The sequence below is a fragment of the Vigna unguiculata genome, chromosome 1, assembly GCF_004118075.2.
Source record: "Vigna unguiculata cultivar IT97K-499-35 chromosome 1, ASM411807v1, whole genome shotgun sequence".
NCBI classification, from domain to species: Eukaryota; Viridiplantae; Streptophyta; class Magnoliopsida; order Fabales; family Fabaceae; genus Vigna; species Vigna unguiculata.
The window spans coordinates 2229004-2243620 of NC_040279.1; the positions used below are offsets into that span (position 1 = coordinate 2229004).

Sequence of the window (14617 nt, forward strand, 5' to 3'; positions counted from 1 at the left end):
CAGCAAATATCAATCGTCATCCCGCTCAGGCTATCACGACTGTGGCACAACTTGTCATGACAGAGGACCTGAACTAACCCGTCTCGATTGTGGGTCCAAATCGACTTGGGTCATACCATCTCGATTGCAGACCGAAGTCAAACCATCTTGACAATGGACACAAATCAACCCCATCTAGATCGTGAGTCCAAGTCGACCCATCTCGATCATCAGTTCATGTCGGCCCATCATCAACTCAAGTCAGCCTATCTCATATGTCAAACTAGGATAGCTCCTCGACCAGGCCTTTTTCGTCTGTCTTTCCAAATTGTTACTGCTCGTCTCAATCACTAACCCGAGATGCCCATTTCGGCCTTCGGGCCAATGGTAATTAACAAGACATTAAGATGCCAACAAATACATAAAACTCAAAAATACATGTGTAAAATCTACAGTGATTTGAGTTTCAACAAGACATTAAGATGCCAACAATACCAAGAATATCAAGCCATATTTCACATACAACAGCAATCGCAATTCAAAGTACAATGAGGCAGGACTAAGCAGATCCTGAAGTCAAAACTATTTGAATAGGGTCATACCAGAAAATATACAAAATGGCATATGATCACGAATACCAGGTATTAGCATGAGTACTAGCATACCATAAACTAGAATATATGTTGGAGTTTCTTCCTAAATGATTTTCAAGAACAAATGATAGGGCACCATACTGCCAAAGGAACCTCATTCACCGGTTATATGATGAACTATTATGTAATTCTAGTAGTACTCATCACTGTATTCTTCCTCTTCATCTTCATCTATGTTAGAATGCATCATCATGGATAACAAGGCAGCCTCCATAGGGTTGAACTCTTCATCATCAAAATCTTCAAGACCAAAATCATCCACACCAGAAACCAGTGCTTCTGACAATGCAGCCATCTGAAAAAAATCTACCCCTTCTTCATCAGAATCAAAAGGGCCAAAACAAAGACCTGATTCACCAGCAAGCCTATCAGATATATCTATCATCCCAAATGGATCCATATCATCAAAAAGATCCGAGTCCCTCATGATAGAAAGATATTCAGCACTAGTTAAATCAACATCGCTGAGCATGTCCAACATCTCATTCATGTTAAGATTGTTTTGTCTCCGCTGTGGTGGTGGTGGCCTGCGATGTATCCATGTGTATGAGCCGGGCTTCACAGTGTGCTGAAAGTAATAGACATCAGAATTATTAAGATAAAAAATGTACAAATATAAGCTATGTAAAGGATTACAGATAAATAAAGATGCATGGCCTCAAAAATCCAGATTTACAAGTATCCAAATGTGAATAATCTTTCTCTTTGTATTGGATATTTTAATGTCTATAAGTGTTTGCTCCATAGATCAAAGCTCTCATGCACCGATTAAGAAGATACAATTGTTAAATGTACAAAATATTTTAAAACATGATAAATATATGATTATTATTTTGTGAATCTAAATTAAAATCAAACGTATTAAAAATTGCCAAAATAAAAATATAGTCATCATAAAAGTATTACTCCTTTATAGATTATATATTTCATTGATAAGTATCAATAAAATATAAAGTATTAGTGCATCATTGATCAGAGACCAAAGAGGCATAGACTTGATTTGTTTCCAATTTCAATTTCGTGTTTTTTTTTTTGAATAAAACTAATTTGAAAACTACTTACAACTCTCCTTCATTTTATCATTTAGTTCTAGTCTATCCTTAAGTTTGAAACAAGACAGCTTAATTTTAGAAACATGAGACCTTCCAAAATCAAACGAAACAGACCACAAATCCTGATCTAGTATGGATCCAAAACATAGCTCACGGTCTTTTCCATTACAACAAATACTTATTTTTATAAATTATAAATTATAAATGTAATAAAAGATTTTGGATCCTAAATGTAATAAAAGACCCTAAATGTAATACATAACAAAAAAATGTAGTACATAAACTACGTAGTTCGAATGGTAGTAGCTAATATTCTTGCAGAAGTAATTCATATCAGTAAAAAAAAAAAGTATTGTGACATAAACATCACTAGTTTGCATAATGGCAAAAATCTTAACATTTTATTATTAACCAAAGCCCAAAGGTAAAAAATAAACACCGGAACTGTCAAAGCAAATCCCCAGTTCTTTCAACTTTCATTAATTATCATAACCAGGTTTGGCAAAATCAAGACCCTACCTAAGTTTAATGGGGTGAAAATTGTAGATTGTCGAACCGTAAATGAATCACAAGCTCCTACTAAAAATACATAAGAGTATAACACGAAAATAGGATAACATTGTAACCAATACGTGAAATAAATCCACCAAAATTCAATAATCCGCATATTCATTATGTAGTTATTTAATTATTAATATCTCAATATCTAATTTATTACATAATGGTTATCAAAGAGGGGTGGGTGTGAAGAAAGATAACAAGAGAAACCAAAAGTTAGAGCCTAAGAAGGTTATTTCAAAGGCAAAGAACGAGCCCAACTTATCAACTTCAGAAGCCAATCCAAATAGAAAGGTAAGATGAGCCACACAAACTAAGTAGACCTCAGAGAGAGAGACACATGAGAAGTAAAAAGAAAATAGGGCAAATCTGTCAGCTGAGTGGAAGAGAGGTGTCTCTCAAAGGTAAGAGCTATTTAGGAAAAAAAAACCCACAAAACAGGGTTTATCTGCACTGCATCAAGCAACACAGCTCACAAATTTGTGAGCATTCAGCACAGAAAAATAACAATCTCTCCGTGCAAGCCAGTTAGCTCTTCAACGCTCTAGTATGATCCCACACTTGAAAATTCTACGTTGAATCAAGCATGGAAGACAACCGAAACTCAAGGATTGTACAAAAGTAAAATCACAAATTTGGCAACACTGAAGTAACAGTACAAACTACATTTGTATGAAAGGAAATACTTAAACTAACCAAGTATAATACTAGTAATGTACAACTGCAAATGGTCAAGCTAGTCACTAAAAATAATAGTACCAATATGCAACACAGAAATGCCATTATCATTGTTGCATTCCCCAAAAGATTTTAAAAATTTTAATCATAATAATAAACATGCAGGCATATGGCTTACTTCAGTTCAGATTGCTGAACTCCCCAAAATGCAAATTGATTCGTACAATATTTTGGTAAATCAGACTTGGACCAAACGAGATAGTTTATGGGAATTTTAGTTGCTTGATAATCAAGATCTGGAATTGCTATTTCCCTAAGAAACTATTGTCTTGATATTCTTGAAGCAAGTGGAATGTTGAATTGTAAACCAATAATAATCGCATGTATCCAAATGTTTAGCTTCTTCCTAATCAAGTTGAATTATTTTCCAACCCAAGTAGATGCCAGATATTGGTAAGAAAACTGAACTATTCAGTAGGTGAGTCAATTCCTTAATTCTCCTCATGTTGATCATGGGAATGCAATTTTCAAATCTTTATACTTTCATTAAGGATCACTAGAAGAAGAATGGATTAGTGTATGAGAACAAAGGACATGAAAAGATCATTGCCTACACTTATGCTGACCAGGCTGGTTCTCCTACTAAACCTGCGGTTATTGTGTCCTATTTGGAGAGAATCCCATCATATGGAAAAGCATGAAACAAAAATGAAGTTGCAAGGTCTGAACCTGAATCCAAATATCGAGCTATGACTCTCACTATTCATGAACTAATTCATCTAAAACAAACAAAAAACTCATTAGCGTTGTCGAATATCTGAGTGATAGTTTTGTTGCCAGCTAACATAGCAAGGCGGAAGCAAATCAGGTTTTCTGTGGTGGCTGTCACGTCCCCTTTGGGCGTAGTGGTATGGGCTGCAAATTAGCCATGGTGGAAATGACATCATAGTTGCGGCTCATGTCTTGTTAACGAAGAGAACTTTGACCCAACATGACATGACCCGATTTCCATGAGCTAGAGAGGGTGTTGGGAGTAGAACATCAATAATGTTCAACTTTGCAATTATCAGTACAATTAATTGAATCAGAGGGTTCGATACAGTCTCATATTCATTCCATATTAGTAAATAATACTCATCATGTATATAAACAGATTTTTGATGAATTATACGGTCCATTGCAGTCTCATACTCATTGTATATTAGGGGTTAATACCAGTCTTAATTAGTAATTAATAGAATCACAGGGTTCGATGCAGTCACATTCATTCCATATTAGGGATTAATACCAGTCTTAATTAGTAAATAATACTCATCATGTATATAAACAGATTTTTGATGAATCATACGGTCCATTGCAGTCTCATACAAATTATATATTAGGGGTTAATACCAGTCTTAATTAGTAAATTGTACTCATCATTTATGTAAACAGATTTATGCTGAGTATATTACTGACACTTAGAGCATTAACATTCTGAAATTCCTGTCTCGGTTTTCTAAAGTTGTCAAGACAAATAATAGAATAATATCGGTGGCAGATAAGACCAAAAACCATTGTAGATTTTATATCCAAATGGATAGTCAGCTCAAATATGATTATTTATACCACTAAAATGAAATTCGACATCTAATATCTAATAGCAAGATAATAAATATTAATTAAGTGAAAGGAGAAGTATGGTAGAATGCTATTGACTGTTCAAAAAATGATGTTACTAAATTAATTAAGAATGGTAATCAAATTTGCCCAAGGAATTTATTAAAGCAAGCTAAATGACAAAAGAGATAGTAATTTTGGTACCTTGTAGAAGCAGCTAGCCCCAAATGGACAATTCCCGTTTCCGAAGTTAAAATGCTTGCAATCAATTTGCCTGAAAAAAATTCAAATATCAAACCATTCAATCCCTTAATAAAAATACTGTCTTGGATCTCTTTAGTAATCAGATTTTCACCTAAATAGCTGAAATCTGCATACAGTGCCCTCATCAATAGAGCCATGTGAAGAGTAAACAATCAACATTTCACAAAATATTGGAACACAATGCATACATGCATTTTTTATGTACTTCAGGGAGTATTTGATTGTTGTGTGCTGTAGAAGGGATTTGGGAATAGGAATGGGGATATAGTGATGAGAAAAGGAGGGAATTATTTGCCCAACCAACCACCATCTCAAACAACTTTGATTAATTAATTATAATAAAAAAATAAATTCAAAATCACCAGTTACCAAGTAACAATTCAATTTAGGGAAAGTGAAGGGGGTGTTGAGTAGAGAAGAAATTACTTGCAGTTTGCCTTGTAGTTATCAATAATTTCTTGTTTTTCTTCCTTAGTAGAATACCAAATACCACTTGGAATGACAAAATATGATAGTTTGCGACAAACAGGACATGTTCTCACTGTATTAGCAGTTCCATTATTACTCATGTCCATTCCAGAGGTTGGGGCACTATTACGCCAATTGCGGATACAGGATAAACAAAAAGCATGGTCACATTCAGGAAGCAGACCAAACTTACAATCAGATGGTCTAGGCTTGGAAAGAACACGCTCCAAACAAACATTGCATTCTACTTCTTGGCTATCATTCAAAGCCTGAAAATATTTTTCCTTTTTCTCACAAGTTGCCAGATGATTTTCTCTTTCCTCTCTGTCAGTAGGATGTAAGCAAAATTTTCTACAGTATAAACATCGATTTCCATGAACACGAGAACATTTATTTCCACGGGGGCAGTTGGCAGCAGCAAATGAACAAAACAAAAGTCCAGATGGTGTAGTACCACTAGAACTGGATTCACCAACATCATTTCCAGAACAGACCACAATCTTATGTTGTGAACTCCTTGCACACTTGTCTAATGAAGATGACTTTGAAGCCTTTGGAACCCAGCTCGATGCCCCTTTGGTGGTATGATTCACCACAGAATCTGAGACAGGAGGATGACGTCCGTTTGATGAAGACGAAGATGACGCTTCATAAGCTTTGACATGTTTATATCTGCATCTACTGCCATAAGCACATACTCCTTTTTGATAATAGGTACAAATCTGTGTTTAACATAAGAAACAAAAGAGTAGGAAAGTCAATAAAAAGATTCATCGGTGGGGGCCAAACATAGTACAAGATAATCAGAATGAGTTACATCTTACATTATAATTTACACCATCCCTTCTCTCATGAACAAAATCACATTGATCACCTTTCAAACACGCTCCACGGGCATAGAACTTGCAAACCCTAAGACAAATAATTATTTCAAAACAAATTATAAATGAGTTAGAATGTTGTCAAGAAAGAGTCTACAAAAATTCAACATAAAAATTCAATAAGCAAGTAAACTCCTAAATTGGTTAATTAAAAAATCACAAAATCTGAACAAAAATTGCAGACATCAAACAAATCAAAACCAACTCACAATTTCCAAGTCAAAAAATCCACCCTGTTTATATTAAACACCAACAATCCCAAACCCGCTTAAGAGAAAACTCATCAAAAATTGTTTTCCAAACAAACAAATATTTTCAATGATTAAAACAGGAAACGAACGAGAAAGAGACACAAGAACATGGTCCATACAATCCACCACATGGCGTTTGAACAAATAAAGAGTAGTGGCAAATGTGAATTATCCCACCACGCCATGCAACAAAACCCTTTTTCTTTTCTTTTTCTTTCTGTCCTTTCTAATGTTCGAACCAGACAAAACAGAAGAAATTCAACAATCAGATAAAAGAGATCGAAGAGAGAATAGAGGAACGGAAAAGAAGAAAAAAAGGGTGAGAAATTCACCTGTAGGACATGACGATGGAGTGGGAATTGAGGAAATGGAACGGAAGAAAAGGGGAATAAAGGACAAAATGTGACGGTGAAAACCTAAGTGCGATCCATTTGAACCGGGTATGAGGGTTTTTTGGCGCTGTGTCGGGGTCCGTTAAATTTCGTTTAATTATTTTAGAAAAGATCATTTTTCATAAATCTTACCTGGAACAGCTTCACATCGTTGATACACCGGACATAATTTTTTTATAATTATAATATACTTTTCAATTACACCATTTTATTTTTATTAAACCAAAATAACTTTACTATTTCATAAATTATAATTATATAATTTTGTGAGCTAAAAAGGAATTCAATAATTTCTCAAGTGTTTTCGCTAATAGTATAATTAATATTATATGCATGCATTTTATCTCATTATTCATGTATGATGATATCAATAATTGGTTTTTTAATAAAAAAAAAATTGTGTTATATTATGAAGATATTTTCTGTTGTTAATCTGTTAAATCTAGATTTGCTTTGGTAATACATGATATAGTTGTTGGGAATCACATACAGAAAATAATCATCAACACGAACTATTTTTTCAAAGACAAAATAAGCTATGTTAGATTGTTTCTATCTGTTAGAACCTAAATTTTAATACCTAAAAATAATTTTTTTTAACGAAAGCATATACACAAATAATATCAAAAACAAAAATACAACATACCTCAATATCTACGTCCATGAATAGTTAACAAAGTATTGTATTCAACCTACTACCATTTTATTAACAAAATTATAGACCTTTTCGTACAATTTGTATAAATAAAATTGGAAATTTTTCTCATTAAATCTTTTGTATACAAAATTGTAAATCTTTGACACATAATTACCAAAGTCTTTTATATATCTAAGACACTTATTGATCTGTGATGATAATTTTAGAAAAACTCTTTATTTTATTGTACTTTTATGCTATTCTATTCTTCGTATTAGTGGTGTAGACAGTTAGTTGAAAACCAACAATAGTTATCAATGTCGAACTCTTATATGAATTTTGTTCTTTTCTTTTAATCTTTTAGTGAAGTTGTAAATAATGTATTTTGGAAAATTATTGAATATAAGTAGATATAAATATAAGAGCATAAAGTTAGTGAAGTTGTTAATAATGTATTTTGGAAAATTATAGAATATAAGTAGATATAAATATAAGAGCATAAAGTTAGTTTTCATTTATCTTTAAATATGTATTAAGGATAATATAATAAGTTAGGGTGGTGACACTAATTATGGTCGTAATCATAATGATGACGTAGCAATAACGATAATAATAATAATTAGATATTTATAATACAAATAATAATAAAGAAGAATTTTAACCAAATGATTTTTATGATTCAATCATAAGTTTTAATATTCATTATCTTCTAATTTTGGTTTGTTAACTATTTGAAAATGCAAAGTTGATTATAGTCAACCATCCAAAGTGGAATATTCATAGTTTCTTACTTTTCACATTCCACCGATGATATTCTTATTTTTAAGAAAATTCTTATAATTGACACATTTTCAAAATTTTCTCATGACATGGTTATGGTATCTTAAGTGTTATGCAAGACACCATACAATAATTGGTTCTCTAAAATTCATTTGATAAAGACCAATCATTCAACATATTTGAATAATGTACATAAGTTATTTCCCAAATTGTCCTAGTCTAACATAACATTAAGATTGACCATTAGATCCGGCACAAAGATCTTCATCCTTAAGTTATACAACAAATTTGAGGTAATAGGTTCATATTTTTGTCAAGATAAATATAACTTAAATATTATTAAGGATCAAAAAAATTGGAATGTTTTTAGTTGGTACATGTGTTTTTTAACCTTTCAGCAAGTGTACTGGGTCATTTGTGTTGTTAAGAACTGACAAATCACGAACAAAAGGTACTTCCTGAGGCGTGTAAAATCATTGTCCTTAAGGACTTATCCGCGGTGTGTTGCGCAAGCCCCCCAGGATACAACAGGAACTTCTCGGGTCTTCCGAGGATCTCAGAACTAGCAAGCAAGTACTCTTGAAAGAGTATTTAACCCAGATAAAAGAAGAGAGAAAAATGAGAGAGAATAGAGTTTGAAGAATGAAGGAGAAGATTGAGAGATTGTGTGTTTTGGAGAGCACCAAAACCACCTATTTATAGGTGTGAGTGATGAATGGTGAAGGCTGAAAAATTATAGCATTTATGGAGAAAAATGAATACATGGCAACGGTAAAAAGAATATCCTTGCAACGTACAAAAAAACAGCCAAACTTTCAAGTTGAAAATCTAAACGGATGCACCTCACTCATAAATCTTGAAACTGTAGCATTTATATCTATGGCATGCAACGTTCAGATTCTTTTGCAATAAAAGGATTATTCTATAACAATCCCCCACATATTGCAAAAGATAAGAAAAGAAAGATTGAAAGAAGAAAATTCTGGGTCTCATAGGACGTAAATGCATTGGAGCTGGTATAGCAAGCTATATGAACCAGTCCTAGACAAATAAACTTAACACACAGTGTAATTAGTATAGCAAGCTATATGAACCAAAGACACTTGATGTGTGTTAGTGGTTTATCAATCACAATACACCCCCACAATCCTTGCTGTTAATGCTGTGTTGTGCTTACTAGGCCATGCGCGTGCCCGGTGTTCATGAGTGCTCTAGAGATCATGCCAAGATCTCATACAAGCAGCCCCACTTGACACTCATATAGGTGATTTCATCAAGTGTATGCTGCAAATCATACACCACCCGTAAGGGATATGAAAATCATTAAAACTTTGTTTAAACTAAAATTTTTGATACCACAACAAATTTTAATTTACAAAGTTTAACCTCTCAATAACGCAGTCTTTAGCACTTTCACATACATCATAGGAATGGACATAATTGACAAAAATCAATTTAGTGCTATCAGAACTAACAAGTGACTTGTTTTTACCCATATGAACCTTATTCATGGGATCTCCAATCACAAAGGTTGGGTTACCATCACTTGTTTGTTTGCAAGTGGCTTAAGTCCCATTCCCCTTGATGTTTCTAAAATCATATTTCTTTCCAGGGGTTTTGTCAGGGGATCTGCTAGATTCCGTTCTGACTTCACATAATCAATAGAAATAGTTCCACTCTTTAGCAGCTGCTTGACCAGATTATGTCTCAATTGTATATGTCTATTCTTTCCATTATAGTTTTTGTTTTTAGCTATAGCTATTGCCGATTGGCAATCACAATGTATAGATACAGATGGGGTTGGTTTCATTCCTAAAGGAATGTTTGCTAAGAAGTTTTTCAACCACTCAGCCTCACTACCAGCCATCTCGAGAGCAACAAACTCAGATTCCATTGTTGATCTTGCAATAATTGTTTGCCTGGCTGATCTCCATGTAATCGCACCACCCCCAAGTGTGAATACATAACCACTAGTGGATTTTGTCTCATCTAAATCAGAGATCCAGTTAGCATCACTGTACCCTTCTAGTACAGCGGGAAATCCACTATATTCAATGGCATAATCCATTGAACCTCTTAAGTATCTCATAAGCCTTCCAAGTGCATCCCAATGGTCTTGATTAGGACATTGAGTGTATCTACTCAGTCTACCTACTGCATAAGCAATATCAGGTCTTGAAAAGCTTATTAAGTGCAGTAAGCTCCCAATTATCTGGGCATACTGAGGTTGAGAAATAGATTCTCCTCTATTTTTCATTAATTTAGAGTTAGCATCATAAGGGGTACTCACAGATTTAAAGTCATAATATCCAAACTTCCTAAGAAGTTTCTCAATGTATTGTTCCTGGGATAGTAATATACTATCTCCCTTCCTTATGATTCTAACACCTAAAATCACATTGGCTTCACCCATGTCTTTCATTTCAAACTTAGATCCTAGAAACAATTTAGTTCTAGAGACTATATCAATGCATGTACCAAAAATTAACATGTCATCCACATACAAACATATAATGACACATTCACCATTTTCAGATTTAGAGTACACACATTTATCAGCATCATTAGGTGAAAACCCATCACAAAGTAACACATTATCTAGTTTTTCATGCCACTGTTTTGGTGCTTGTTTTAACCCATACAAAGATTTTAAAAGTTTGCACACCTTATTTTCTTGACCAGGGATAACACACCCTTCGGGTTGAGTCATATAAATTTCCTCCTCTAATTCCCCATTCAGAAAAGCAGTCTTAACATCCATCTGATGTACCACTAACTTATGGGTAGCTGCTAGAGCTAACAAAACTCGAATAGAGGAAATCCTAGTCACAGGGGCAAAGGTATCAAAGTAATCTATGTTGGGTTTCTGAGTAAAACCTTTCGCTACCAACCTTGCCTTATATTTATCTATGGATCCATCAGGGTGATACTTTTTCTTAAAGATCCACTTACAACCAATGGGTTTTGCTCCTTTAGGCAAATCTACTAAGGTCCAAGTATTATTTTTCTCAATTGATTCAATTTCAGTCTTAATAGCCTTATCCCATTGTTTTGCATCAAGAGCACTAGTAGCCTCTAAAAAACTTGTTGGATCATTTTCAACTAGATAAGTATAAAAGTCATCTCCAAAAGAAGTTTCTTTCCTTTGCCTTTTACTTTTTCTTAAACCCTCACTCATGGCATCACTATAAGTATCTATAGGTTGTTCAGATGTATCACTAACCTTTAATGGAAATATATGTTCAAAAAACTCAACATTTTTTGTCTCCACAATAGTATTATGTTCAATCACATCACTTTTAAGAACAAGAAACCTATAGGCAGCACTATGTTCAGCATAACCCAAGAACATACAATCAGAGGTTTTAGAGCCTATTTTCCTTTTCTTGGGATCAGGTAACATTACTTTAGCTAGGCACCCCCACACTCTCAGATATTTAAGATTAGGTTGATACCCTCTCCATAACTCATAGGGAGTTTTACCTGTTTTCTTATGGGGTATCCTATTTTGTAAAAAACATGCAGTAAGAAGGGCTTCTCCCCAAAGGTTATCTGGTGCTTTAGAACTAATAAGCATGACATTCATCATTTCCTTAAGAGTTCTATTTTTCCTCTCAGCTACTCCATTAGACTCAGGTGAATATGGTGGGGTTACTTCATGGATAATACCTTCTTTCACACAAAAGTCATTAAATAAAACATATTCACCACCTCTATCTGATCTAATCCTCTTAATTTTCTTATTCAATTGATTTTCTACTTCTGCTTTATAAGTTAAAAACACATCAAAGGCTTCATCCTTACGTTTGATTAAGTACACTTTGGTGTATCTAGAATAATCATCTATAAAGGTTACAAAATAATTTTTACCACCTCTAGACATAGTTTGTTTTAAATCAGCTAGATCAGTATGAATTAATCCTAACAATTCTGTTTGACGTTCTACGGGATAACATGTTTTCTTAGTTATTTTGGATTCTACACATACATCACATTTACCACTTTGTTTATCATGCATATTAATTAATCCTAGTCGTTGCAATTTCATAACATACGAGGAATTCACATGTCCTAATCTAACATGCCACATATCATATGAGTCAACGATATAAGCAGAAGAACATGATTCATTTATAATTTCTGAAATATTGAGTACAAAGAGACCTTGATCACAATATCCCTTCCCCACAAAACATTATTTTTTGTCATTACAATCTTGTCAGATTCGAATGACACTTTAACCCCCACTTTTCCCAGTAGTGCTACAGAGATTAGATTAACTCTAATAGAGGGCACATGTAGCACATCACTCAAGGCCAGAGTCTTCCCAGATGTGAGTTTTAGAAGAACCTTTCCTTTTCCAATGACTGGAGTTGTCCTGGAATCACCAAGATAAACATGTTCTTCTCCATCCCCTACACTAGTGTAGGAGGTAAAAGCACTCCTGTTGGCACAGATGTGCCTGGTAGCACCAGAGTCTACCACCCACTTGCTCACATTGGTAATCAGATTTACTTGAGAAACGACCGCAACTATAGTATCATCTTCCCCTTGGGCTATATTTGCCCTAGGAGGATTGTCGTTTCTTGCTCTGCGCCTGCACTGAGGTGCATGATGGCCTGGCTTCCCACATACGAAGCAATTACCCTTTTTCTTAAAGATGGGGTTAGATCCATTGGGACGGGAATTTCGAAAGTTATTTTTCCTTTTGTGATCAGGTTTGTTCTCGTACCTTTTTAAAGCAGGTTTGTCTTCTACCACATTTGCCTTTGCGGATAAAGCTTTGGCCCTTGCAGTAGCACTCTCCTTCCTGTTGGTGTCTTCTATTATGATGTGTGTAATGAGCTCTTGAAGCGTCATTTGCTTGTGTCTATGTTTCAGCTGTTGTTTATAGTCAGTCCAGGATGACGGTAATTTCTCGATCAAAAGTTCTGAAACAAACTCATCAGGCAGGAGTATGTTCTCTGCTTTGATATCTTCAAGTAACTTATGATATTCGTTGATTTGAGTCTTTGTCTTTTTCTTCGATCATCTCCCAACGGTAGTAATTCCCTATGACGAACCTTTGTCGGACGACGTCCTCAGCAGTATATTTGAGAATCAATGAATCCCAAATTTCTTTCGCTTCCTTATATGAGCAATACACATCGAACAAATCATTAGACAAGGCGCTAAGTAAGGTGTGTCGGCATACCTTGTTTGCATAAGTCCAATCTTCAACTTGTTTAGCACTCGATTCATCAGGTTTTGAAGTTGAAAGAGCCATAGCTACTCCATACATGTTTAGAAGAGTAGACACACGTTCTTGCCAGCGTCGAAAGTTCTGCCCAGAGAATACCTCAATTTTTGATACATCCGGAAATGGTTTCGCAAAAACGGTCGGAGTTCCGGAACTAGTTTGATTCTCCAAAGTAGTAGAGTTGTTGTTGTCAGCCATAAGTCCTTAAGATTGTTGTTAAGAACTGACAAATCACGAACAAAAGGTACTTCCTGAGGCGTGTAAAATCACTGCCCTTAAGGACTTATCCGCGGTGTGTTACGCAAGCCCCCCAAGATACAACAGGAACTTCTCGGGTCTTCCAAGGATCTTAGAACTAGCAAGCAAGTACTCTTGAAAGAGTATTTAACCCAGATAAAAGAAGAGAGAAAAATGAGAGAGAATAGAGTTTGAAGAATGAAGGAGAAGATTGAGAGATTGTGTGTTTTGGAGAGCACCAAAACCACCTATTTATAGGTGTGAGTGATGAATGGTGAAGGCTGAAAAATTATAGCATTTATGGAGAAAAATGAATACATGGCAACAGTAAAAAGAATATCCTTGCAACGTACAAAAAAACAGCCAAACTTTCAAGTTGAAAATCTAAACGGATGCACCTCACTCATAAATCTTGAAACTGTAGCATTTATATCTATGGCATGCAACGTTCAGATTCTTTTGCAATAAAAGGATTATTCTATAACAATTTGTAGAATATAAAGTAATTATAATTTATCATAGTCTTGCAATAAAGCTTTCATAAAACAATGTTGAACAAGATATGTTGAAAGAGTTAAACTTAACTTAAATATGATTGAAATAACCAATATATGTAAGTTTATTGAGATTGAACTTCACATATCTTTTTCAACTATACTTCTATTGATTTAAGGTATATTAATGTGTTCATCCAGTGTCACTAAAAGTGCTTGGATCATTCTAAATCAATTTTTGAGTTTAGAAATCTAAGGTCTTTAATCACAGTGTTAACTCCTCAATTACTAATGAATGAACCCTTCATTTAAGTGGAGGATTTGACTCAGCTAAAGCATTTAAATTTATTCCTTGCACTCAGACGCATTAGATTATTTGATTTCACCTTAGATTTGAGATTAGTTTTCCAAATTAATCTAAATTAGTTAAATAAGATGACTGATAAGTTCATCCA

At 34.3% G+C, this 14617-nt stretch overlaps 1 protein-coding gene across 1 annotated transcript; it reads right to left on the reverse strand.

Moving 5' to 3' along the window:
• Positions 1-462: 462 nt before the first annotated feature.
• Positions 463-6901, reverse strand: LOC114193342 (E3 ubiquitin-protein ligase makorin-like). The gene is made up of 5 exons (XM_028083097.1): positions 6716-6901; positions 6076-6163; positions 5210-5973; positions 4724-4793; positions 463-1200 (listed from the first exon to the last, which is right to left on the reverse strand). The coding sequence occupies exons 1-5, from the start codon at positions 6889-6891 to the stop codon at positions 763-765; spliced, it is 1536 nt and encodes a 511-aa protein (XP_027938898.1). The 5' UTR covers positions 6892-6901; the 3' UTR covers positions 463-762.
• Positions 6902-14617: the final 7716 nt, after the last annotated feature.

Excerpts from the sequence above, each read along its gene's own strand:
- LOC114193342 (XM_028083097.1), bottom strand. The coding sequence starts at position 6,891 with ATGATCTTTTCTAAAATAATTAAACGAAATTTAACGGACCCCGACACA. Across the intron at positions 6,164-6,715 it reads TCCATCGTCATGTCCTACAG|GGTTTGCAAGTTCTATGCCC; the intron begins GTGAATTTCTCA and ends TATTTGTCTTAG. Across the intron at positions 5,974-6,075 it reads GGGATGGTGTAAATTATAAT|ATTTGTACCTATTATCAAAA; the intron begins GTAAGATGTAAC and ends TGTTAAACACAG.